Source organism: Sorex araneus, chromosome 3 (assembly GCF_027595985.1).
Source record: "Sorex araneus isolate mSorAra2 chromosome 3, mSorAra2.pri, whole genome shotgun sequence".
NCBI lineage: Eukaryota > Metazoa > Chordata > Mammalia > Eulipotyphla > Soricidae > Sorex > Sorex araneus.
The window spans coordinates 24,024,543-24,043,657 of NC_073304.1; the positions used below are offsets into that span (position 1 = coordinate 24,024,543).

General features: G+C 51.0%; 2 protein-coding genes across 2 annotated transcripts in view; one reads left to right on the plus strand and one right to left on the minus strand.

The window, feature by feature from the left end:
- Nucleotides 1-3,765: 3,765 nt before the first annotated feature.
- Nucleotides 3,766-12,419, minus strand: AHSA1 (activator of HSP90 ATPase activity 1). Its single transcript, XM_004610231.2, has 9 exons — nucleotides 12,190-12,419; nucleotides 10,687-10,877; nucleotides 8,961-9,043; nucleotides 8,032-8,149; nucleotides 6,652-6,740; nucleotides 5,819-5,950; nucleotides 5,329-5,430; nucleotides 4,264-4,315; nucleotides 3,766-4,164 (listed from the first exon to the last, which is right to left on the minus strand). Exons 1-9 carry the CDS (start codon nucleotides 12,267-12,269, stop codon nucleotides 3,992-3,994), a joined length of 1,020 nt encoding a protein of 339 aa, XP_004610288.1. The 5' UTR covers nucleotides 12,270-12,419; the 3' UTR covers nucleotides 3,766-3,991.
- Nucleotides 12,420-12,898: 479 nt separating this feature from the next.
- Nucleotides 12,899-19,115, plus strand: part of VIPAS39 (VPS33B interacting protein, apical-basolateral polarity regulator, spe-39 homolog) — a 33,195-nt gene continuing 26,978 nt past the window's right edge. Inside the window, exons 1-3 of the mRNA XM_055132920.1 lie at nucleotides 12,899-13,007; nucleotides 14,541-14,595; nucleotides 18,290-18,382. Coding sequence (XP_054988895.1) covers nucleotides 18,290-18,382 — 93 coding nt within the window. The 5' untranslated portion in view covers nucleotides 12,899-13,007; nucleotides 14,541-14,595. The remainder of the gene's footprint in view (nucleotides 13,008-14,540; nucleotides 14,596-18,289; nucleotides 18,383-19,115) is intronic.

Sequence of the window (19,115 nt, forward strand, 5' to 3'; positions counted from 1 at the left end):
CTGTCGGGTGTGGGCCCCCAAATCCAACAGTAAGGAAGAATAAAGGAGAATAAAGCAGCCTCAGGTGCAGCCTTCGCCAGCTCCCGTGAGCCAGGCTGGCATCTCAGTGTGGGGTTCCAGCTGCTAGTGCTTCGAGGACTCTCTGGGGACCACAACCAACCCCTTTGCTCCTGCTGCGGATCTGCTCCTGTCCCTCGGGCCACCTGCTTCTGCTTCTCTGTTACAAATTTTCTTAACATGTTTGCAGTGTCTTGCAACAGAGCCCTGGCATGAAAATCCCTGGGGATGGTTGCTAAGACAAGGTTCCTGGGGCCCATGACACCTGCCGACAACTGTAGCACTGTAGCACTGTCCAGTTCATTGATTTGCTCAAGCAGGCACCAGTAACGTCTCCATTGTGAGACTTCTTGTTACTGTTTTTGGCATATCGAATACGCCACGGGTAGCTTGCCAGGCTCTGCCGTGCGGGCGGGATACTCTTGGTAGTTTGCAAGGCTCTCCGAGAGGGGCAGAGGAATCGCTGCTGACAAAGATTTTTTTATTTGTTTTTTTGGTTTTGGGTCATGCCTGGCAATGCTTAGGGGTTACTCCTGGTTCTACAACTCAGAAATTATTTCTGGCAAGTTCGGGGAACCACATGTGATGCCCGGGATCGAACCCTGGTCGGCTTCATGCAAGGCGAACACCTACCCGCTGTACTATTGCTCCCATCCTAGAAAGCATTTCTATTGTGGAGGCTGGTTTCCTGATTTGAGCAGGTTTCTCCAGAGGGCTGTAGGCAAGAGGCAGCTTTGACCTCTGCTTTGCAATTTCTGTTACTCTGCTTTTCAGAATCTTGAATTCGGGCTCACAGAACACTTGGGTGCAGAGGATAGAATGGGCACAGAGCACTTGGCAGAGGCCACGCCCTCGTGCCCCACTCCCCATGCCAGGTCTGTTACTTCTTCACCGCCAATGCCCTCACCTTTGGGTCCTCTTGAGACATCGTTTCACTGACTCTTGACTCACTTTATGGGCCTAGGACATTCCCTCAACTTCTTAGGAAACACCAGCAGACTTCTTCCCTGTCCCTTCCCGTTGTTGAAATGACCAGTGCTCTCACTTGCAGTGCTGGCCTGGGGCCAAACACTTGGTGGCACGTTGGTGTCATGTCCCAGGGTGGAGCTTGGTGGTCCTGGGGATACACTCAGTGATGTGGGGCTATGCCCAGCATGGAATGTGACCACTGCTCCACACCCTCAGTTCCCACATTCTCAACTGAACCCAGGTCCAACCAAGAGCACGACTGCTTTCAGCCCTGTCATTCCTCTTCAGCTCAGATGGCTAGATGGAAAACCATCTCTGCAAAACCCAACCTGTCCTGTGCATGTTAGACAGACGCTAATTTTTTGGGGGGGTCACACCTGGCAATGCACAGGGATTACTCCTAGCTCTGCACTCAGAAATTACTCCTGGCGGTACTTGGGGGACCATATGTGATGCTGGGAATCGAACCTGGGTCGGCCATGTGCAAGGCAATTGCCCTACCTGCTGTGCTATCGCTCCAGCCCCACAGATGCTAAAATTTTTATTAAGCTGTCTAGAAATTCTTTTTGGGGGGATGAAGAGGTCCCATCCTGACAGTAGTGCCCAGGCAGTGCCTGGGACTGAACCCCGGACACCCGTGTCCCATGCGTGAGCTCCAGCCTTTTGAGCCATCTTCCCAGCCCCACCTCACTTTTTTCTCTCTAGTATTCTAGAATGGTACCTCTCAGCCTGGTGTCATGAGCCCTACTTTTGCCCTTGAGTCTCTTATAAGGGAACTGATGAGTTGAATTAAGCCTAGCTGGGGTTCGGGATTCAAAGGCATATTTTTTGAACTCCCGAAAGCAAATATAAAGCTGCATTAAAATTTAGCACTCCTTTGGGCAATTCAAGAGAAAGGTGGTCGGGGTGGGGTGGGTATCTAAATCATGCAGCTCAGTAGATTTTCTGATTCATTTTCACGGTTTTGGCCAAGATATGCTAGTAGGATGAGCATTCAGCACCCCCGGCCATGCAACTGTGGGCAGAATGAAATGAAAGAGCTGAAGCTGAAGCTGAAGCTGAAGCTGAAGGGAGGCTCCGGATGAGGGTGTCCATGCCAGGGGCGGGAGTCAGGTAAGACCTGTTCAGACTCGAGGGAGTCTGGACCCCAGCACTTGGCGAGTGCCCAGTGAGATGGTTTCATGGAACTAGGTTATAAGGACATTTTGTTTCTTCTTTCTGCGGGATAAAAAGGCCTAGGGTTTTCAACAGCAAGAGATGACATGCTAGAAAAGCAGCAGCTTTCCTTCATGAAGATGAACCCGTAAGACAAAAAGACTGCTTTAGATGTGAACCCGGTACGTTGGTGGCACTGTAGCACTGTCATTGTCATCCCATTGTTCATCAATCTGCTAGAGTGGGCACCAGTAACGTCTCCATTGTGAGACTTGTTACTGTTTTTGACATATCCAATATGCCACAGGGAGCTTGCCAGGCTCTGCCGTACAGGCAAGATACTCTCAGTAGCTTGCCGGGCTCTCTGAGAGGGACGGAGGAATTGAACCTGGGTCAGCTGCGTGCAAGGTAAACGCCCTACCCGCTGTGCTCCAGTCCACGCATCGGTTGGACTTGTTCCAATCCTTAACCTGCTAAATCTGTTGTTGGGTCTGGGATACATTAAGAAATGGAAGAGTAAGGTTGTTATAAGCCTTCAGTGACAGAATCTACCTAATCAGAGTGCTGGGGGAAAGTGGGGATGGGGTGGGGAGGGTCGGACATGTTAAATGGGCAGATTCAAGGTGTCTACTCAGGTAGTAGTGTCTGGGGCACGGGGAACTACTTGTAGCTCTCTCTGCCACTGGGTGGAGATCCCACTTTCTGTCAAGCCGGCACCTGGTCATTACCTCTCCTTGCAAGTGGACAAGTGGTCATAGAGGGTTGAAAGTCCAAAACAGCACCTCTGCCAGCAAGAGTCTTCTAGCACTTCCAGCCAGCCCATCAGTTACAGAGAAAATAAAGAACGAGAGAAAGGGGCCAGATTTGATGGACTACCTTCCATACCCTAATTTGCATACATGATGCAACTCGTCCTGCGATAGCTCTCATTTGCCTTAGGGAGCATGAGATAATCTTACCAACCTATATGTAAAGGGCACATGCGAGATGACCGGTCACCACCCAACCACCCAACCACCTTCACCTGCACGCAGGATCAGATTGGTTGTTACAACAGGACGCCCTTATATGGTAAAACCAACTGGTAGAAACTAAGGGGCAGGGATATGGAGTGAACATAAATCCAGGTCACCGTATAGTGAGGGTTGGCACTGGGTTAGAAAGCAAAAAATGAGGTCAAAGAAACAAGTGTGATGAGAAGAAAGCGGTGAATGGAGCAGTGTCGAGGAAGAGAGGATTCCCATTCTGGAGTGTGAGTCTGTGGAAATACACCTAAAGGAGCTATTAAGAGCAGTAAAATCCAAGAGTCATGTACCACGCAGAAGCCCGGCAGTGGTCGGCGTGCTGATCTGACCCACTGTCCACAGGAACCCAGAGCTGGTGGCAATCTGCTGTGTCAAATCCCTGAGTCCATCTTCAGGAAGATGGGCTCAGGGATGCCTGGGGCAGACCAGTGCCCGTGTGCCTTATAAACACCTCCACCTACTGAGGACAGACACCAGGCCATTCTGCAACTTCCCCACTGTCTAAAACATCAAGAGGACTCTTAATATCATCACCCACTCAATGCAGCGTTCACATCTGTGCATTTTAAAAATTACTTTTATTTAGCGTATGTACACATAAAAGAGAAATCACCCTTTCCTTCCCACCCCACAGAAAACATGCACAAACCCAAGGTATACGTGGAGGGAACGAGCCCGGGGCTCAAATTATTGGCTGGGATGGTACAACCTTTGAGTCCCAAAGCCCTAGCCGGGAGAAGGGCTGGACGGATGCGTGGGCAGGGGGCAGTGCCCTGCCGCTGGCCCTAAAACAAGCGCGCGCCGTAGCCAAAGGTCTGTTTGATGCCCTCGAAGTAATACCGCTGCCAGCCCTGCCGCGTCCGCTCTTCCTCCGGGGCAGGGATGCCTCGGCCTTCCATGCTCAGCTCCGTCTCTCCGTTCTTGTCAGTGAAAGTCAAGGTGATGGTGGCGAAGTGCCCTGGGGAGAGAGGCAGAGGGGAGGGCGGGGTTCAGAGCCCTGGTGCCCGTCTCAAGCACGTCCCTGCAGGAACAGCAATACGCCAACGGGCTTGCTCACCTTCTGGCCATGTCTTAAACCTCCACTTCATCACGATATGTTTCTCGGGCACCTGAAATAACCGAAGAGGCCAGTCTGTAACAGGAATCTTCCAACGTCTGCCCGGCTAGTGAGCGCGGTGGAAAACTGCTGGGTTTGCATTAGACGACTCTGCCCCTGTCCTCGCTGGGATCTCTGTGCATCGCGTGACCCGTGCGATTATACTACTCACGGGGACAAAGCCGACCAGCAGCAGGCCCAGCGCTGCTATTCGCTACAAATTCTCTTATTCCTAAATTGGGCGTGGTCAACTGTGTGCACGTCAAATTTGGGGGACAAGAACCTAACGTCATAAGCCGCCAATATATGCAGCTCTTACCCGTGTATGAGTTTGCTAGAGTGCTTGAGGTGGGGAGGGCAGCATGCCTGCAGTGCTCAGGGAGCCGCGCAGCTCTAGGAATCAAACCCGAGGCCCCACATGCAGAGCATGCGCTCTGCGCTGTCCTTGGCCCAGAAAGAACTGATTTTTGTTTTATTTGGCGAGGGGGAGGGGACAGGCAGCAGGGAGGGAGAAAGAGACGACAGGAACCTTGCCATGCTCAGGGGCCCATAAGAGGTGCTGGAAATTAGAAGCAGGTGCAAGGTAAACACCCACCCCACTGAACTCTCTCGCTCCCAGAAAGAACTAATTTTAACTCCACTAAAGGGGGGGTGGGGGGAAATACACACACACACACACACACACACACACACACACACACACGTCATAGTCTTCTTTTAAAATACAAAGACTGAGGGCCTGAGTGATAACACAGCAGGTAGGGCGCTTGCCTTGCATTTGGCCAGCCCAGGTTCGGTCCCCAGCATCCCATATGGTCCCCTGAGCACCCCCACAAGTAATTTGTGAGTGTAGAGCCAGGAGTAACCCCTGAGCATCAGCGGGTGTGACCCAAAAAGCCATAAATAAAGGACTGGGTGATCAAAGAGATTCAAAGCCTTGCATTTTACCCAGAATTGAAACAAGAGGAGGATTTTATTCTCCTGACCAGATAGAAAGGCCATCAGGACTGGCCAGCTGGTACTCACCAGATCGGTGAACTCCCCAGAGACGTTGCCGTCTACCAGGTGAAACTTCCCACCTTTGTCTGCTTCGAGCATTGCAGGAGCGTGAGTAAAGGCCTGCACCAGCTGTGGAACAGAGGCAGGGAGCAGACCCAAGGATGAGCGGGACCCACAGCCACACGCAGCTCACAGCCAGTGCCTCCACTGTCACTTCCAAAGACCCTGTACTGTCCCGTGAGTGGGGTTCAAGATCCGTCCTGTTCTGCCCCAGGCCACTGAGCTTTTCGCTCAGTTGTTCTGTTGTTTTCCTAAGAATGACTCCCCGTGCCTCCTGACATGACCCAAAACTAGTACCGATGGGAAAGAGTCCTCTTAGGCGAGTGACGCCTCCCCCCCAACCCCCCGCCTCTGCTTGGCTGAGGAAAGCCCGTCACCAGGCCTGGGACCTACTCTAACAGTCCCAGCCACCTGCAACAGCACAGCGGGCAGTGGCCGAAGCTAAGATCCTACTTGCCTCCTGGGTGGTGAGCACTCTGTAGAGCTCCTCAGGTGACGTCAGGAAGGTTTCTTTCAGGGAGATCTTACAAGTCGGGATCTTCACACCGACCGGTCTGGACTGGGACTTGGCGGGAGCAGCGGACTTCGCCTGTGGAAGCGGCAGTCGAAGGTCAGTAAGGGATGGGCCAACCTCCAGCAATGGTTTCAGGGACCGGATTCATTCTCCCGCGCTGTTCCACCTCCAGGGCTAATGATTGCAAGGGGCTAGGGGAAACTTTTGGCTCCTAAGTCATAAGGTGAACATTCCCTGAAAAACTATTCAAGTCTCGCTGAAAATCACAAGCCCAGTGAAGGACTGAAAAGCTGGGAGCAGCGGCCCACGCTGCCTGCCACGCCACTCGGAACATCCTTCCTGGTACTGACAAAAGGGAGGTAAGGCCAAAGAACAAGTGCTGGACCCCTAATGAACAAGTTCCAGCTCCGGGAAAATGTGTGTTCATCCTGCAAACTGGTGAAACCTACAATCATTTCCTACTCTGTGAAGTGATGAGACTTCTAGTAAGAGCATGAACCCCCCTGGTGAGAAGTAGGATAGAAGCCGGGCCCAGGAAACTCATTTGGGGTTCCCAACCTCCTAATGGTGTTAAATGCACCCCAAGTGCCCCGTGGCTCCCACCAGCTGCCAGGGCTGAGCGTAATAAACAGACCCATGTTGAAAGTGGGAGATGGACAACCACAGATGTGCACTCGCCCCATTACCAGCTCCTCTGGCTCAAGGGCATGGAGGAGCTGCCACATGGGTCTGACTCTGGCCAGCAGGCCGCCCACCCCAACCCCTCCACCATTTACCTTGCGCTCCTCCGTTTTCAGTGCTGGCTGCCCAGCCGGGTCGACGGACTCTCCATTCACCGTGGGCAAGATCATGCCCTGTGTGAACTCTGCAAAGAGAGAGATCCCGGCTCTTGGAAGTTACTCCTTAATGGCCACTGCAGCCCACGATGAGGTCATGACCAGAAAGCCCAAAGTTTGGCTCCTTTCCACCTGGGCCTCTGGTCTCTGGCAGACAGGGAGGCGAGGGAACGCCAAGAGAAGACTGGGAACAGTACACACCCAACTTGGGGGGGACCACTAGGTAGGTGTGCGCGAGGCTGGCTAGGGATGGCAGCTGACAATGCAGCGGCCCTGCACGCACTGCACAGGCGGAGAGGACACCAGGCGTGACGCTTAATCCCTTTTCTAGCCTCACCTCCGCAGCCAGTCAGAGCCCACGAGTGCTGGTTCCCCGACAAAAGGCAGTACTTTCTATACCGGTTCCCAGTGGTGGACATGATCCGTCGGCCAATACCAAGAGCCGAACACAACGGCAAAACTGGAACGGTCAGGGAGAGCTGACTGACTATTCTATTCGCCCTCCACTCGGCCGGGCAAAATCAGACCAGTGGCAGTCCAGGCTGTGACCAAGGAGTGAGAGTTCCAGGGGGCCCAGTACTTAGACTAGCACTGCCCAAAGCAGAGGCTGATCAGGGCTAGGCAGACAGGGTTTGTACGCAGGAGGCTGAGCTCTGTTCCTGACGTCACACGGCGTCACCAGGAGCAACGCCCAAGACCACACCAAGAGTAGACCTGGAGCACCGCCTAGCGTGGCCCCAAACAAAGACAATGCCAGCTTCAAGTGTATTTGTATCTGGGGTCACGGTAAGCAATGCTGAAGGGGGGCACTGGGGGGTCTCGGGGCTACTCTTGGAGGTGCTGGGGATTGAACCTGAGCCTCCAGCATGCAACACCTGCGCTCCAGTCCTCTGAGCCGTGCCTCTGGCCCTTCTGAATGGACTTTTTTACAATTTCTAGTAGTCACGTTAAAAAAGTAAAAAAAGTAAAATAATGTATTTAATGTAACAGTCGATCAAATTTTAACACATTATTGATATACAAAAAAAAAATTAGTGAATTATCTGACCACTTTTTTGGGGTACCAAGTCTTCAAAAATCTAGTGTTTTGTACTCACAGTACACCTCAACGTGGGCTTGTCATATTTCAAGAGCTTGAGAGCCAATATATTAGACAACTCGAGAACTTCCACAGGTTTTAAAGACTCACTTCCGGATAAAATATGTCCCCCTCCCACCAAACCTTTTCCCAGTTGCTCAAAAACGGGACTGTCAAGCCCCCGATCAGTCTGAGAGGCGAAAAACTATCTCCTTAAGGTAGACATAACACTCAAGGGATACCTGTTTTGAGGGTGCTGATGTAAATCCCCATTGCTTCTCTTAGATGTTTCACCCCTTCGTTCTTCATTAAGGCCACGAGATTTGTGTCCGGCTCATCTTTGGCAAGGCTCACACTAATCTGCATGAAAGACCAGAAGCAGGTGGTAAATACCATGAGGGACACCCACACTTCGGAAGGTGGGTCCGGAGCAAGCAGAGAACTGCTGACCTTTCCCAAAGGAAATGCACGAGGGGCCACACGTTGGGCTCGGTCCCCACCAGGGCTCCTACTCAACTTCTCTCGAGCGAGGCAAAGGCAGCTAACTCAGGTGACTAGCTAAAGCCAAGTAAATATTAAATAGGGGCTGGAGCGATAGCACAGCGGGTAGGGCGTTTGCCTTGCACGAAGCTGACCCGGGTTCGATTCCCAGCATCCCACATGGTCCCCTGAGCACAGCCAGGAATAATTCCTGAGTGCAAAGCCAAAAGTAACCCCTGTGCATCGCCGGGTGTGACCCAAAAAAGGCAAAATAAAGAAAGTAAGTATTAAATAAGCAAGGCTGGAGTGATAGCACAGTGGTTGGGCTTTCGCCTTTCACGCAGCCAACCCGTGTTCGATTCCTCCGCCCCTCTCGGAGAGCTCGGCAAGCTACTGAGAATATCGAGCCCGCACGGCAGAGCCTGGCAAGCTACCCGTGCGTATTGGATATGCCAAAAACAGTAACAATAAATCTCTCAATGAGAGACATTACTGGTGCCCGCTCAAACAAATCGATGAGCAACAGAATGACAGTGATACAGTGAAATAAGCAAAGCTGCCCGAGAACCTTCCACTGGCACGAAAACACCCAAGGACTGGGCATTTAATGCTTAGGCCTGACGGTCAATTTGCTCATCTTTGAAAGAGGATGTGGAAGATACAGTCGGGAGAGGTGTTGGGAAGCACCAACCTCTACTTCATCCACACTGTTCTCGTCCGACAAATTGGGAATCTCCACATGCCCCTTGTACTGCACTCCGGACTTCGAGGTACCTGTGAAAAGCAATGCACTGTCTTAGTCATCTCTCCTCTGCGGCTGAAGGGATGCTGCTCAGGCGTCCTACCCACTCAGACCCAATGCCACAGGCAACCCACCCTCCTACTCAGAAGTCATGTCTTTCCACATCCCATCCAAGAACTACTGAGATTCGAAGAGCTGAGGTATGGTACGAGCATGCACCCTGCCGGGGAGGGTGCTGGCCCAGAGCCAACTCAGTCCTGCCAGGACACTTGTTTAGAAAACATGCAAGTGCAACTGCTAGACTTTCACGTTTGCTTGTGATCTCATCCACGAGAAACATTAGGCGAACACACACACACACACACACACACCCATCCATAAGAACAGAGCTACATGGGAAGACACAAAACGCACACATCTAATACCTGTCACAATCTTCTCATTTCAAATACTCCTGTAGGAGCCACGCCACAGTGCCAGGGACACCCACCTCCCAACTTCACACCTCCCTTTCACTACTTCACAAAAATCCACAAGCTATAACCCTCCAACACCCACTTTCACAAGTCAAATCCAAGTCTTTTTCAAGGGAAGGCACCTTATTTTCCTTGAGAATTAACGTGCTTCTTAGCATTTAATATGCATGCGACTGTGCCACCAATTTCCACGTGCCTGAATTTTAAACGTGTCACCAATGAAGCTCTGTCCCTCCCCCATTGCGCTTCTGTGGATTTACTGTGCAAAACATGGCAATCTTTAAGAACTTATCTAATACTGCAGAACTGAATGCTTTGCCCAAGACATATATTCCTTTAGCTTTAGTGTTTTTGTGGAAGTGTTTTTTTTTTTTTTTGGGGGGGGGTCACACTCAGCAGTGCTCCGGGCTCCCTCTAGCCCTCACTCCTAAGGTGAATCCGAGTCTGAACTGGGTGGCAAGCATGCAAGGCAAGCACCTGAGCCCTTGTATTATCCCTCCAGTCCAGCTTTAGTGCCTTTTTATATTCGGCTTCCCACCCGTCAAAAGGGCTCACAGAAGCAAATTTAATTACCATCTACCCCAGAGCTTTCACTTGCATGACCCCGAATCTTTCCTAATGTTACAGCAGGAAAATTACTGAAAGACAAGATTGCTCCTAAGCCTTACAAGCTGTATTTGGGGAGTATTCCAGATTCATACTGGATAGAGTGGAAAGAGGTAAAAACCAAGAAGAAACAAAGTTTTTTTAAAAAAAAAAACCCACTTTTAAATCATTCAAGGAACAAAAGTAACTAGTCTGAAAAGGTCACCAAATGTGTCCCCAACCCACTTTGCTGGTGGGGACTTATGAGACCCTGGGACATTGGGGTCTCAGTCACGCATGGCCCAGGAGAAAGTGCACCAACCAAGGCTGCTTTTTTACAGAGCACTCAAGAGCTTGGCACTCACTGTCTCTCTTGAGGAGGTGTGTGTGTGTGTGTGTGTGTGTGTGTGTGTGTGTGTGTGTGTGTGTGTGTGTGTGTGTGTTGGGGGGGTGGCCTTTCTAAGTGTGAAGAGCTTGGCACTCACTCTCTCTCTTGAGGAGGTGTGTGTGTGTGTGTGTGTTGGGGGGGGTGGCCTTTCTAAGTGTGTCTGCCACAGGTCCCAACCAAGCCATCAACCTGCAACTTAACCTCTTTCCCCACCTGCCACACTCACCTGTCCAGTTGAGTCTGACACTCCACTCATAGAAGAAGATAAGTTTGCCTTTGCGATTGTTAATTGATGCCTCTCCATCGAGCTTATTCACTTCTGTCACCTCACACTTGCCTTCCTCGTTCTGCACCTGGACTGCCAGGAACAGGGTCTTCAGCTTATCTGTTGACCAATTTGAAGCATCCCTCTCTGTCCTGCAAACACAGAAAACAGGCAGTCAAGTAGACCTGCGAGAGTACTTGAGGCTGGAGGAGGCCTGGGGGGGCAAGGGGAGAGGAAACATATGTTGCATTACAGATACCGCACTGCCTGCTACAAGCAAGGGTACCTGCAGCAGAGAAAGTGGTAGACGCTAAGTGGAATCCATGTATCCGTGGGCAGCACGATGGTGCTCTGGTCATATCTGACACTGTGGCATGCCGCCTAGTTGACTAAGTGAAAAACTGAGTACATGCTGTGGAAGTCAGGGGCAGAGGGAGCCACCAGATTGCAGTGTTTGGCTGCAAAACCCTTTAAGAAACGAGCCAATCATTCTGATCAGTGTTCCGAGCCGTCCGGCTCGGGCAGCGCTGTCAATGCTCTGCCTAATGCGTGCCCTCGAAACGGCCAGAGGAACACGTTATCCCAAGGCTCGGACACCTCAATCGGATCCGGTACTCGGCGTGTGTTGAGAGGAGGTAGGCCGTGGGGGCAGGGAGAAAAACAATCATTCAGCTTCCCAAAGTACTAACTAGCACAAATAAGTAGCAAAAAAAAAAAAGAAGAAGGGGGAGGGTGGCGGTGGTGGAAGAATTGCAACAAAGTAGAAATAGAGAAAGCAGCCAGCACAAAGTCCCGAGGAACTGCGGGATAAGGCAGCCAGACCTCGGGAAGAGATGCAGGCTCCGAAAGCGTGGTGCTGCCGAGAGACGCCAGGAACGCCCGGCAACCACCGGCAGTTCCCGGAGTTCCCAACACCGCTCAACAGTTCCGGGTGCACGACCGCGCCGCCCTCCCGCCCGGGCACCTGCAGAAAACGCCCCCCGAGCCTGCGCCCTGTGCACCAGGCTGGGGGGTCCCGGGGCGTCCATCCCACGCGTGGGCCGCCAACTCGGAGACGCAGCCCCGCGCCCCGCACGGTGGCCGTGCGCCCCCTCCCCCGCCCCGGGAGCTAACTGCCTCCCGCGGCCACGTGTGTGCGGAGCATCTCCCCGCCCCGTCCGGCGGCCGCGGCCAGGTGCAGTCCTCCCGCGCCTGGAACCCCAACTCCAGGGCGCCCGCCCGCGGCATGGCCCCCCATACACTGAACCGGAGTGGGGTGGGGGTGGGGGGACGCGGGCAAAAGAGGGACTTTGGGGATGCGGACTCCGGGAACGCGAACGCAGTCCTCCCCCCGCCGCCGCCCCGGGTCCCGATTGCGGGGGCGGTGGGAGGGTCCGGGCGCGGCTTTGTCTCGCCCAGGCTGCAGGGACCCCGCAAGCCGGGCCGGCAGGAGCGTCCCCGCGGCCTGGCCCCGCTGGCCCTCACCAGTGCCAGTTGTTGACGTTAGTGGCGTCTGCCCGCTCCTCCACGATCCAGCGTGGGTCGCCTTCACCCCACTTGGCCATCGGCTCTCCTATCACGCCGCCACCAGCTCGGAGCAGCCGCAGCCACAGCCACCACCGCCGGACCTTCAGGTCCCGACCGCCGGCAGCGCCTGGAAACTACTAGAAGCGAGCGCAGACGCTCCGGGCTGGCGCTTCCCTTCACCCCCGCCCCCTCCCCGCCCTCACTTCCGGCTCCGCCTCAGGCCCCCCCCGGGGACTTCCGTTTCACCCCCCCCTACCCCTGGGACCTTCGCTTCGCCGTTTCTGAGTCTTCTTCAAACTTTCTTAGGTGATTTGCAAAGGGGCTGGAAATGCAAAAGCTCACAAGACCCACGCCTCAGCCCCGCGGAGAGCACAAAGCCCACGTCGGGCCGTTTCCACGGACCCTGAAGCAAAGGGATGGTGGGAGGGGTTGTCTGCGGAGCCTCCTGGGAGTTGTAGTCCTGAGGCCTGACCCGCTCGAGCACCGCGGAAGGTCGCAAGAAAAGGAAACGTCCTTCGGCGCGGGGCTCAGGGGATTCTGGGAGTTGTAGTCCGAAAGTCCCGCGTCCCTGCGGGTGGCCCCGGAGGGCTGCGGTAGAAAACTACAAGTCCCAGCATGGCTTGCGCCCGGGCTCTCGCCGGGCATCCTGACCTTCCGCCCTCGCCGCCACCAGCGTTTCCGCCCTCTTTTGATGCCGCCCAGCCTGTCTAGAGAGGCTGGTGCCGCCGCCGAGGCGTCTGGCGTTGTCCTGACGGGGAGGGCTCGGTGTGGCAGAGGTGAGGGTGTCCCGGCCTCCTGGGGCCCGCGCGGCTGGCTGGACGCGCAGCCTCTCCCGCATCTTGATCTTCTTCTATTCTCGGGCTCCCTGAGACACCTCCCCACCCCCGGCTTGACTTGGAAAAGAGGCGATTCCTAGGCTGGCAGCCGGGGCACAACTGAGTTTCGGGCCCCGACTGGACCTTGGCGTTGAATTCGGAGCGAGCATCCCGTCCCCGCGGGGCGTCCGACACATTGTAGCGACCGCGGCTCCCGGGGGTCGGGTCTAAGCCTCCTTCCCTGGTCTCAGTCAGCCTGTTGGGGCAGGGGACGAGCGGGACTTACCCTAGCCGCACCGTGGCTGGGCTCTGGGGGTGCGGTGGGGCAGGGAGCGAGTATGTGGGGTGGGGGGCTAGGTGCGCCCCTCCACCCCGGCCTGCATCCTCCTTCTTGTTTTCCTTCCGTATCTGTCCCCTCGGAGCTGCTGGACTTCCCTTGTCTTGTGAACAGCGGAGTGATGCGAATTAGTTTTCCGTTGGGGGGAGGGGGGGTTACAGTCCCTCTGAAGCTCTTTCTCAAGTTGTCCCAGGCTGTACCTGACATTGTCCCGGGGACGCTTTTTCACTGTCACTGTCACAGACACTGTCGCCGTCTCCTGACACTGCCCTGAAAAGCTGGATTCTTGGACTTGGCGGTCCGAGTTAACGTACTGGTGGTACCAAGTGTCCTCTGACTTTGGTTCAACAGGAACCCCACGAGTATCCGGCAGATTATTGGCTTAGATAGATGTGTAGTCGTGGCTGACCCGTGTTCGATTCCTCTGCCCCTCTCGGAGAGCCCGGCAAGCTACCGAGAGTATCGAGCCCGCGTGGCAGAGCCTGGCAAGCTACCCCTGGCGTATTTGATATGCCAAAAACAGTAACAATAAGCCTCACAATGAGAGACGTTACTGATGCCCGCTCGAACAAATCAATGAGCAAGGGGATGACAGTGACAGTGACAGATGTGTAGCCGTGCCTGTAGATGTTTACAGGTAGTGGCTGTCCAGAGTGGATGCGACCATGAGACAGAAAACCTGTCCTGCAGGAGAACTTAGCAAGGCCACGCTGGTCATCAGTCTTTCAGGCCTCATTTTCCCATCAGTGAAATGGAAATAGGAAATGATGGTGGCCTGTCTTAGAGGGTGGTGCTGATAATGACAAAGGTCCTGAAAACCTATACCTCTGTCAGAGACAGTTCTATATATGCTGTGCCCGCCTCAGTGCTAGCAAGAGCCTCCAAGGGGTTGAGAATCTTTTTTTTTTTAACCTTTAGGATTATGTTAAAGTATTTTCTTCCTAGCTTCTTCTCTGGTATCATGATGACATTAATAAAAGATAACGTGAGCATTTATTTAGTGTCTTGCACTAAGCGCTCTGCAGGTATTAACTGACTCAGTAAGCCTCACCATCATCTTGTAGAATTCTGTCGTTATAACTATTTTACAGATGAGGAAATGGAGTAAGATAGTCTATTCTAGAAAGAACTAATATTTACAATTTACTTTTTGCTAGGCACTGGGCTAGGTGTTTCCTGAGGTGTATTTACTCTTCACTGCAGTCCTGTGAGGTAAGATGCTTTCTCCAAGACGTTAGAAGTAAAATGATTTACGCGGTTCTCTCAGAATTGGAGAAAATAAAATTTGAACGGAAGGGTGCTTAATTCCTAGGGCTACACTTATCATACTATAAGGAATGATTTCATTGTGACTGCCAGCCTTTTAAAACAATTTGGTTTTGACTCCTTGCAGTGTAATATACAAAAGGGTTTTTATTTTATGTGGGCTTTTTTTTTTTTTGGTTATTGTTGTTTTGTTTTGTGGCCGCACTGGAAATGCTCAGAGATTACTCCTGGCTCTACACTTACGAATTAACTCCTGGTGGTGCTTGGGAGACCATCTGGGATGCCAGGGGTTGAACCCAGCTTGACCACACGCTAGGCAAGTGCCCTACCCACTGTATTCTCAACTCTGGTCCCGAATTTTTAAACCATATCTGGATTCAGTAGAGACCGGTTAGTGATGTCTGCCTTGGGAAGGGAGCAAAGAGTGAAAAGTACCCACCGTCACTATGCCATTTCGATAGCTCTTGACATCAGGAAGCTCATCAAAGTTGTGGCCACAAATCTATTCAGTCTTCTGTTAGAAAGATACTATTGAAATAAAATGAAAAGCAAATTGATCCTCTAGAATCACTGTATGGCCTCAGGAGTTAATGGCTTAAACCAGTTTTTTCACTCTGATTCAGTTTAGCGGGCACTGTTTAGTTTTTATTATTCTAAGGCAGCACAGTGTTGTTTTTTTTTTTGAGTGAAATATCACTTTACTGTTTAATTTTTTTCTGGGGGTAGGGTGCCTTCTTGATCAGGGTGTCCGGGGGCTGCTCTCGGGGACACCCAGCCTGGCTATGGGTAAGGTCTGATGGCGCAGGGGCTCTGTCCCAGCAGTGCTGGAGACCACCAGGTCACTCCATGTAATACTAGGGTGTTGCCTTTTGGTGCCAGGGTTGAACCTGGGGCTGAGAGCATAAAATCACATGCTCTAACTCTGAAATCTAATTTTAGGTTACCCAATTTTAGAGTTTAGGTAATAGGACTTTAGATACATCAGATTAACTTTAGATTTAAATTAATTTATATTTAAAATATTATTTTAGGGGCCAGAGAGATTGGATAGCAGGTCAAGTGCTTGCCTGCTTGCAGTTAACCCAGGTTCTCTCTCTGGTACCATCAGGAATGATCCCTTCTCGCAGAGCCAGGAGTAAGCCCTGAGCACAGCTGCATGTAGCCCCCAAACACAATGCTATATTAATTTTACATTAATTATCAGGGGGACTTTGGATACTGAAGCAAAATGTGGGGTTTTTTTGTTGGTTTTGTTTTGTTTTGTTTTTTGCTTTTTTTGGGTCACACCCAGCAGTGCACAGGGGTTACTCCTGGCTCTGCACTCAGGAATTACTCCTGGCGGTGCTAGGGGACCATATGGGATGCCGGGGATCGAACCTGGGTCAGCCGAGTACAAGGCAAATGCCCTACCCACTGTGCTATCGCTCCAGCCCCAAAATTTGTTTTAAATAATTCTTTTTTTTAACCAGTTTCTCATTTCCCAAACTTTTACCTTTAATCAAATTAATTATGATTTGAAGATACAGGTAGGATAATTTTGTTGAATTTAATTGCATTGTTTTCATCCTTTTTCCAACTTCTCACTAGCTTACGCAGAAGCAAAATATATGTCCATTTCATATTTGTCAGTTTCAGTCACTGCAATATTCTCAGAGTTTAAATGATTGGTAAAGCTCTTAAATGTGACACAAAAATCAACTCTTTATATGTCTCTCTGTTTGGCACCTGAAACCTCAATAGAAGACACAGAAAGACAGTTAATGCTGTGCTTCTGTAACTTGGGAGTTAATTGACTCTGAATGATATTCACTCCTGGGCATCTGTTCTCTCGACTTAAGCTTCAGTTGGCCTTACTTCTTAGCACCCCAAATCAGGGTCCCGACGAGGGACTGGATGGACTCAAGGCAAGCTGTGAGCTACCCTGGCATTGAAATGGGCCTGGCCAAAGCACCATAATACTTAACTATAAGTTAAGAGCTTGGTCATGGACAAATTCTGTCATGATCCAAAAAGTAACAGCTGGATTAGGACCCTGCTAGTGTTAGGAAAGATTAATCTGGCCTCAGCACTGTAGTCTAAGATCTATAGTGATATATACCCAGAAGAGCCACCCTACAAGCTTAATGTAGCTCTTCCTGTGTCTATACAAAAAGGAGATTGCTCTGAATTAACTATGCAAAGGACTTAAGGAGAAAAGCAATATTTATAAGTTAACAGAGTCTGATTAGAAGATAAAGGTGATTGACAGGTTGGGGTAGCAGAGCACAAAGAAAGAGGTTACAGATAAACACAGAGGAATAGGAGCACTGTGATGGGAGTAACCCAGTTAACCTGAGCTCCCTGTGGCAAGGCAGAAAGGACAAACCAGTGTTATCCTATGCAGGGGGATTAGTTTTGTTTAATACAATGAAGTATAGCAGGGAAATCTTTTGATTTTAAATATTTTTTAATATATTCCGAATTGTTATATTGGTTTTGCTGAAATAGAATTTCACCCTTGTGATACTATTTACATGTTGGTTTCAATAAAATTTCTTGAAGCTGTTAAAAAAATATCAGAACCTAAAGATTACCTTACATAGATATATGTTGAATATACGAGAGAAAAAAATTTTTTTTTCTTTTTGGGTCACACCCAGCATTGCACAGGGGTTACTCCTGGCTCTGCACTCAGGAATTACTCCTGCAGTGCTCGGGAGATTATATGGGATGCTGGGAATCGAACCCGGGTCAGCCGCATGCAAGGCAAACTCCCTGTCTGCTGTGCTATCACTCCAGCCCTATGAGAGAAATTTTTATATTTTGTTCGTGCTTTGATTATGTTCAAGAAAGTTTGTGCTACATTCTTTTGTTTTGGAGAGGTGACACCTAGTGGTGCTCAGGGCTTACTCCTGGCTCTTTGCTCAGGAGTCATTCCTGCCAGTGCTCAGGAAGCCATATTTGGTGCCAGGGATTGAACCTGGGTCAGCTGCAGGCAAGGCAAGCAAGCCCCTTAGCTGCTCACTGTCCAATATCTCTGGCTCTTGCACTGCATTCTTATAAACATGTTTACCTTCTTATATTATGACCTTAACACATACCTCTGCTGAATACTTTACCTCTGTTGTTTTTCACGAGAGAGACTGTGTTCTGCACTTATAAAATATCTTAAACCTGGGGCCAGAGCAATAGTACTGGGGATGCGGGAGGGGGCATATGGCATTTGTCTTGCATGTGACCAACCCAGAGTCCATCCCCGGCACCCTACATTGACCCCAAGCATCACTAGGAGTGACCCCTGAACACGGAGCCAGGAATAGCCCCTGCTGGGTGAGGCCTCCAAACCCTAAATAAATAATGAAATATCTTCAATCCTAGAACAGTCTGATCTCTTGAGACACCCAAATGCTCTGAATATACGTCCCCTAGGAACAAGTGACTGCAGGTAATTTGAGGAGTGACAGTGTGGTTAGAGTAGATCTAAGAGTCTAATTTCGTATTTTAGCTTCAGTATTTGCTTTGCCAAAGCTTTTTGTCTATTCCTGGTCAGTTGGGGGGAGTGCAGGGGGTGGTGAGTTGGGATCACGGGACCCAGACCCATTGGAGCTCCTTCCGGGAGGTGTCCAGAGAGGGACCCATGATTGCTTTCCTTTCTCCCCAGATGAACCGGACAAAGGGTGATGAAGAGGAGTATTGGAACAGCTCCAAGTTCAAGGCTTTCACCTTTGATGATGAAGACGATGAACTCTCTCAGGTGGGCTTCCTTGAGCAAGTGCTGAAGGTCACACCTTCCTCCACAGCATGAAATTCCTGGCATCTTTGGAAACCAGGCATTTGGCCTTGTCTCCACAAGGCTCTGAAATGTTTGGAGTCTGATCTCTAGAAAAATCTCCTTCGAGAAGAGCAGAGGAACTCAGAAAAGAACATAGGAGTTGCAAAACACCAGCCCTGGCCTTCTTACTTTACATGTTTGGTTTTGGTTTGCTTTGGTTTTTGGCTTTTTTGGTTTCAGGGGTTGGAGGTTGATGGGCCATACTTTGCAGCACTTAGGAATCAGTCCTGGTGGTACTGGGGGGACCCTGTGGGATGTCAGGGATTGAACCCAGGTCTGCCGTATGCAAGGCAAGTGACATATTTGTACTATTTCACTGGCCCCATTACATTCTTACAGTGCTGTATTTCTTTCCCCAGGAACCCCAAGTCTTTTATTATAAAATATGATTTATTACTTTTGAAAGATGAAATTGGAGGTTTTGCTTTTCACAAATGGGGAAACAGTCATTTCCAGAGAAGTAGATAAACTCAGTTATCCCAACCGGCCAGTGACAGGAGTATGATTCCCATTCAAAAGTGGCTTTCATCCCTCCTATCCCTCCTAACTCTTTGCCACTGGACCGCAGTGTTGGCTAAAACACATGGTTCTGTCTTGGTACATGCCTCGAGGCTCAGCTTCCCGTGACCGGGGTGAAATTGTCCGCCCTCTTCCT